We start from the raw sequence: 7,244 nt of genomic DNA, 5'->3' as shown, positions 1-7,244 counted from the left end.
CTTCTTTCAAAATATTTGCTTTTTGGCCATTTCTATTGTATGTGCATGCATCCCACCTCACCCACTAACCTTCCAATTTTTATTAATTAAAATAGCAATTTCCCATTTTTGGAATATTATTAAAACGACCCTTTTTTCTTCCACATATATTATTTTAAAGAAGATTACTATTAAGATGTTATCCCTTTCACATTTTTCTGTTTTAAAAGATAAAAAGAAAAATTAATGTTTTATATATATACACACACACACACACACATATATATAGAAACTTGTTTAATTAATACAATGATTTTTAATTATAATTTTCAAACATAAAAACTATATTAAAAAAGGTGTTGTTGTATACATGTTTTGTAAATGAATAATTTATCGTTTTTTTTTTTGGAATAACTTAATTAAAAAGAAATAAATGAAAGCATATATACAAATAGACCAAGAAATCTCATAATTGTTTAATGGTAGGAGAAAGATCTTAATTATTCTAGACGGTGTATAAAATAACATATTATTAGTTGTTTGTTCAATAAATAATTTAGTTTATTTATTAATCATTAATAAATTTCATTAATTTGAGAAATAATAACAAAAAAATTTCTCAACATTCTTCAACAGAACATAAGTTAACTAATTGAATAATTTACCCTGACGACTTATAGGATCAAACCTCCATCTTCATCGATACATATTGAAATTCATATTACATTATAGAAATTACATTTTTTTAAAAAAATATCATAGTTATATAAAAGATATGAACTAAAACTTAACTTCTCTTAACCTCAGTTTTGAAGGAGGATTCAAAAAGAGATTGATCGCCAGCAACATTCACAGTCAATTGACACAAAAATCAACATTTTGTAAAAATTAAGGTTATCATCAAGACCACAAATTTGCAGCGTTTCTTAATGTACAAAAATTGGGAAGTAGAAATTATACAATGAAATTGACTAGAAAATTGTCTTCTCAGGATCTGAAACATGATCCAAGTCATTCTGTAGATGGTGAAGATAATGTGAGATTCAAGAGGAAACCTGCCATGATCCCAACGATCCCCACGAAGATTGCGAAAGTAAATGAGAAGCCAGGATCGCCTTTCCGATATTTTCGTCTCTTCATCATGTCCTATTGAGAGTAATAATCGGTATTATGTATTAAGTTGTGATCGACATAACTTTCTACATTGGTTTTTACAGATGACAATGAAAATGTCTGTTATTTTTCTATTTCTTTTTTTGGTAACAATCAGCTACTAACAGGTTAATGCTATAAACATAACTTTTATAAACCTCTCTGAACATATCGCGAGTGGCGATACTCCCATCATAAGTTATACCAATCCTGCTCTCAAGGAAATATGAAATTTGTGTTCTAAGTTTATGGGAGATTCTTTGTAGAGGAAGGTCTAAACCATATTTTTTGAAGTTGCAATTTTGCGCGCTCTATTTGGAATGACTTATTTTTTTTGAATGTTTGGCATTCAGTTAGCTCGTTGTAGAGATTTCAGCATGATGATTGAGAAGTTCAATCTCCATCCACCCATTTAGAGAAAAGGGGAGGCTTTTGAGGTAAGTTCGAGTGTGTTTTGTAGTGATATCTTTGGATGGAGAGGATTAATAGTCTTTAAAGGAATGGAGAGAGATTCTAGTGAAGTTTGGTCTCTTGTTAGGCTCTATAATCTCTCTAGGATTCTCCAATTATTCATTAGGTCTTATTTGCCTTAATTGAAGCTCTTTCCTTTTGTAGGCATTTTTTCCCTCCCTGTACTCCATTTTTCTCAATAAAAGGTTGGGTTATCGTTGAAAAAAAAGAAAAGAAAAGTTCGTGGGCAACTCCCAAACTCTCCCTTTCAAAAGAAAAGTTGTTGTGTTGTAAGTGGATTTAACAAGCTACCATTTTTTAAAACGGAAGAGACTACATGTTTGTAATTATGATTTTGGTTTGATTTTTTTTGGATTGAAGCCCATTCTTCTAATTTTGTGCTTTCGGTCTCCCTTTTATTGGGCTTGTTGTTGGTTTTTTCTATGCCTATATATCCTCTCATTTCGCTCCATGGGAGTTTTCTTCTTACCAAAAAATAAAAAAGAGAGAGAGAGAGAGAGATCATATCAGATCCTATCTTGTTCAAATTCATATATGGAGTCTCTCTCAGAATCCAATGCTATTAATTGAGTCACAAAATTTTAGATTCAAACACATTTTGAATTTAATTTTAGGTCCTTCATTCTGATTCAACTTATTATTATATGAACTATGCATTCAACAAGTTTAAAGACTTTCGGTTATTACAATTACTATAGCAGCAAAAAAGCATAATAGAGCAGAGATGTGTCTCACCAGTTCCTGTTGTAATTGATGTGTTTGCCTTATCGCCATGTCTCTCTCTTCCTTCAGACGGTGTACAGCCTGCAGGAGTTAGCACCAATGGTATATGAGATATGGAAGAACAATCTATGTGTTTAAAATTTATGAACGATAGAGGCTTAACTTAATGTGCAGACAGCTACTGGACAACAAATGTAAAATATATATATATATATATATATATATATATCAGGATGAGAGCATAGAATAGAAGTGATATTTCTAATTCCTTACACTATAACATGGTTGTACAGGGAAGGTTCAAAATATATATATTCAAGGAACAAAATGTAGAATTTCAGCACTCACAGAGGAGCTTTGAGATAAATTCTTTTCATCTTCTGAGTTCCCCAAGGCTGATGTAGGAGAAATATAGATAACCTTAAGCTTGCATTCCTCTATTGTCCTTCCACTGTCCTTATTGAACTGGAAATAAGAAAATAATATTTCGAATGAAACTTATTAGAATGAAACAGTATGTCCATTCGTATTAAGGTGCAAGTAAAAATTCTTACAGCATCAGAAGGAAGCTCATCTACATCAGTATTTGGTGGGACTATCGTGCTTTGCAAGAGAAACTTATCTTTGCATTGCATATCTGCAGGATACTCTCGCATGGCTTGGAGAGTCACTGTGAATCCAGCAACAACTTCGACTTAGTTTAACATTTAAAAATAAACAAACACAAAGCAAGAGAGAAGTTAAACATCTGCTAGTGCAAAGGGAATCTTATCTGTCAAGGCCACTTAATAATTTTAGATGATGTGGTATCAAAAAAACCACTTCAAGATTTTCCAATCACAAATGAACCAACATTATTTTTCTTTCAAGCTTGAAAGAATTGCAATTGCATCCTCAATTTTTCAAAGATATTATGTGTTAATGATCAGTGCAAAGCACAAACATAGAATGCTTATATAAAAAGTAAAACCTCTTATGATGCAAGAATCCCAAGGCTGTACAACACCAGTGTTGGGACGCACAAAGTACTTCTTAGGCGAGGTTGTTTTGACCTAGCATGAGTGATAAAGAAATAAATATGAAGTCAACCAATTAATTAAAATGCTTTCCAAAATGGATTCTCAATGTTAGTTATGTATGCATTTTTAAAATAATCAAACTATTACCTTAAAGGCAACATGATGTTCTGTGTTGTTTGCAACTTTAAGATCACAAAAGCTCTGCTTGTCCAACTCAACTGATTATATAGGCCCCACATTTGTAAGTTCAAAATGCAAATGCAAAAGAGTCCACCCAGAAAACAGATGTAACGAAGTTCACATATAAGACTACAAAACTTTACTCGCAAACGAACGAACAAAAGCACCGAATGAACATCCTTTATCTACCTTTGATACAATACATTGGTAGTATTAGACCAGGTTGTGATATTTACTTCTCTTTCCTAAAATTCCATGGATCGAGGGAAGCCATGGATAATACTGGTGGTATAAAAATTCCACACAAACACACACACAAAAAAGGACTAAGCTTCAACCAGTAAATGGCTTTAAATTCCTAGGGTCCAACCATAACGTATGAAACACAACAGAGAATCATATGAGTTCAATAACAAAGCACAACACTACAGAGAATCATTTGAGTTCAATAACAAAGCACCAACACTACAGAGAATCATTTGAGTTCAATAACAAAGCACCAAACACTGAGCCATGATAACCGTGTCCAATCTTATTTTAGACCCAATCGTCCAGCTCCAAAATTTTCATCACAAAAATATGATAATGCAAGCCGAACAATCATCCACGCTCATCACAAAAACACTATAAATGCTACCGAACAATCATCGACACTCGCCTCAAGTCTACATACAAATGTTATCATCAGGCTCAGCCCTTTTCGTTAACAAGAGGCTTATGCCTCTAATAGAAAAGGCTTCCACCTCCATGAAAAAACCTAGCAGCTTGGAGTCCTTGTCCAAAAAAAAAAAAAAAAAAAGGAGAGAGACTGAAAGTGGACGAGATGAACAGTAAGTACAGGGAAAGGGATAGGATATAATTGAATTATAGTAGGTAAAAGGTACAAATACTATAATCCTCAACACTCAATGCGAGGAAATTGAAAGTTTGACTGAATTATTGAGTATTTAGGGTAGGTTCCAAAAAGCAATTTCCTCCTACGAAATCATCAGTTCTTATATAAAATAACAAGGAAAGGAACTGCAAATTGCTCAGACTCAAAGCATTCAGAGTTTCTCTCAATTCAGATGACATCAACCTCTAATCCTCAACAACTATCACAAAACGTCATCTAATCATTCCATTTTTTTCCTCCCAAAATAAAGACAAGAATTAAACGAAAAACAACTGCAAATTCAATCAAATATAGATAAAAACAACAAGAAACAAAAAAGGACATACTCTGAAACTTGAGTTCATCCGGTTGAACGGAGATTAAGCGATTCCCACCTCCAGCACTCATGACGGAAGAAACCCAGATCAAAATTTAAAAAAAAAAAAGAAAAAACAAAACAAAACAAAAATCGACCCAGTTATCGATTTCCAGTGCAGAAGGCAAGCATTAAAAAACAAAAACAACCCAGAAACAGAACAAAAGAGAAGACAGAAAAAATCCAAAAACAGCGGAATGCCAGTGCCACAAAACAGAGAGAATGAAATAGAAAAAAAGAGGATTGGGATATGAATTAAGAAATTGAGAGAAGAATTAGTGGTGAAGCGAAGGGAAAGGGGGAAAGAAGAATACGGATTGCTCGGTCCAACTTGAAATTCAATCGAAAGAAAAAAACAAAAGGGGTTTCGAAAATTTAGGCAAAGAAGAAGGAAGAGTGAAGAAAGAGAGAGAGAGAGAGAGAGAGAGAGAGAGAGAAAGCTTGTTTGGGGCAACCTCTCTCCGATGATGGCTACTGCAGAGCTTCACTGAAAACTAGAGAGAGAAAAAGAGAAGAGAGAGATAGAGAGTGGGACACGTGGCAATACAGAATTTGAAAGTGACGTATTGGGTTCAAAAGGAAAAGAGTTTTCGTTGTCCAGACTGTACAAAGGTCCCACTGACGTGGCACCTGATTCAATATGAATGTTGACGTGTCATCTCTTGTTGCTAATTATTATGTTTTAATGGATATGTTTTCTTATTATTATTATTTGATTTTATTTAGGATCTAAATATATTTTCACAAATTTATTATTTTTGTTAAAAAAGTATTATTATTATTATTATTATTATTATTATTATTAAATTTAAATATTTTGCCATTTTTTACAATTAAAAAATAAGTCATTCAAATATTCATTAAATCTAATTGAGTCAATAAATGCCAAAAACAAACAAAACTAAATCTAAATTGCATACCTAAACTTAGGTAATAAATAACAAACAACAACTTTTAAGAAAAAGGTTATATGTACCCAAAAATCATCATGGTTGTAAAAATATAGATTGATTTATGAAAAATAAATGAATAAATAATTGTAAAGTTAAACAACTCATATTCTTCAATAATATAATCTAATATTTACTTTAATGATATAATTGAAACTTTTAATTTCATAAACTATGTATACTTTCTTTTTAATGCAAGCTTAGACGATGTGAATAAAATAAAGTTTTTTATACATTATCATAAAGAAAAAACTAATAAAGTTGAAGCAATAAATTAAATTAAATTTCAAATTTGATATGAATTTTTAATGATATATATGAAGTTGTAACCATACACTATAATGATTAATGTAGTTATTGAAGGGAGCAAACTTTGCTGGTTTCTCTCCCCAAAAGGAACCTTTCTTTAATGCCTTTTCTTTTGCATTCATTTTTTCAATCTCATTTAATGTTTTCAAACCTAAATTTTTCTTTTAATTACAAATTAGAAGAATGATCATAATGAGTAAGTTTTACGAACATTCCTTCCCGAAAATTATATATATATTTGACATATGAACTTTAAAATATTGCACGTTTAATCTTTAAATTTTAGTTTCGGTTTTAGTTTAGTTGTTCTAATTTTACTCTTAGACTTTGGATTTTGTTTTAATTTGGTCCACCATATTCGGAGTTTATATTTTTTAACTTTGATTTTTCATTGAATACTTAGTTATTTGTATTACAAGATATAACTGATCTAATTTAATTATATTTATTTAAATTAATTAGTAGACATTAGCTCCATTGATGGAAAGTGGGTAATCAGTAAAGAATTAAAGTTAAAATTTTAAAATCTAGAGATCTAATTGATACAAAACACTAAATTAAAACAAAAAAAAAAAAACTTAATATAATATTTTGAAATTTAGAGGGTAAATGACACCTAAAGCCAAAACAGTAAAAAATGATATTATTTCCATCCTATTAAAAATGTCAATATAAATTATAATATCTCTTAGTGGTCAAATTTTTATGATATTATTAATCATTTGGAAAAGCTTTTGAAAAGAAAATATATTTCTACTTTTTTTTGCAAAGCAAGTAAAAAAATTATTAATTTAAAGTGCTAATCATTCTTCTTTGAAGTGATTTTAGATAATAAAAGTATAAGTAAAAAGATATGAATTAATAGAATAGCAGTTTTTAAAGTTTGATTGATTAGAAGATCTTTAGGAAGAAAAGCTTGAAACATAGATTATTTGTAAAGAAAAAAACTTTCAATTGATTGATAAAAAAAAGGGTAATGTCCAAATAAGAATATATATTATATAATTAGCACAATTACTTTTAAAGGAAGTCCACAACCTAATAAATCTTTTATTCAAAAACACTTTTTTTATAAAAAAAAAAACACCTAAAAACAATATTATTATTATTATTTTTAAAATAATACAAAAATATTTATAAAATATAACAAAATATCACCGCTTATATACGATGAACCATGATAAATCAAGATAGACAACTATCATCATACA

The 7,244-nt window shown here is 30.2% G+C and overlaps 1 protein-coding gene across 1 annotated transcript; it reads right to left on the bottom strand.

Annotated features, from left to right (window-relative positions):
- Positions 1 to 838: 838 nt before the first annotated feature.
- LOC103490849 (vesicle-associated protein 2-1) lies at positions 839 to 5,261 on the bottom strand. Its single transcript, XM_008450562.3, has 7 exons — positions 4,746 to 5,261; positions 3,492 to 3,562; positions 3,296 to 3,377; positions 2,880 to 2,995; positions 2,674 to 2,790; positions 2,338 to 2,406; positions 839 to 1,125 (listed from the first exon to the last, which is right to left on the bottom strand). The coding sequence occupies exons 1-7, from the start codon at positions 4,804 to 4,806 to the stop codon at positions 991 to 993; spliced, it is 651 nt and encodes a 216-aa protein (XP_008448784.1). The 5' UTR covers positions 4,807 to 5,261; the 3' UTR covers positions 839 to 990.
- Between the last annotated feature and the right edge of the window lie 1,983 nt (positions 5,262 to 7,244).

Source organism: Cucumis melo, chromosome 6 (genome assembly GCF_025177605.1).
Source record: "Cucumis melo cultivar AY chromosome 6, USDA_Cmelo_AY_1.0, whole genome shotgun sequence".
Lineage (NCBI taxonomy): Eukaryota > Viridiplantae > Streptophyta > Magnoliopsida > Cucurbitales > Cucurbitaceae > Cucumis > Cucumis melo.
The sequence above is the reverse complement of the archived record's forward strand: the minus strand, read 5'-3'. Positions and strand labels throughout refer to the sequence as shown.

What these genes read in the sequence shown, in the direction of transcription:
- LOC103490849 (XM_008450562.3), bottom strand. Translation starts at nt 4,806, where the DNA reads ATGAGTGCTGGAGGTGGGAATCGCTTAATCTCCGTTCAACCGGATGAA. An exon ending in AACATCATGTTGCCTTTAAG is followed by an intron (nt 3,378 to 3,491) that starts GTAATAGTTTGA and finishes CACTCATGCTAG; the next exon opens with GTCAAAACAACCTCGCCTAA. An exon ending in ATGAGCTTCCTTCTGATGCT is followed by an intron (nt 2,791 to 2,879) that starts GTAAGAATTTTT and finishes TCTTATTTCCAG; the next exon opens with TTCAATAAGGACAGTGGAAG.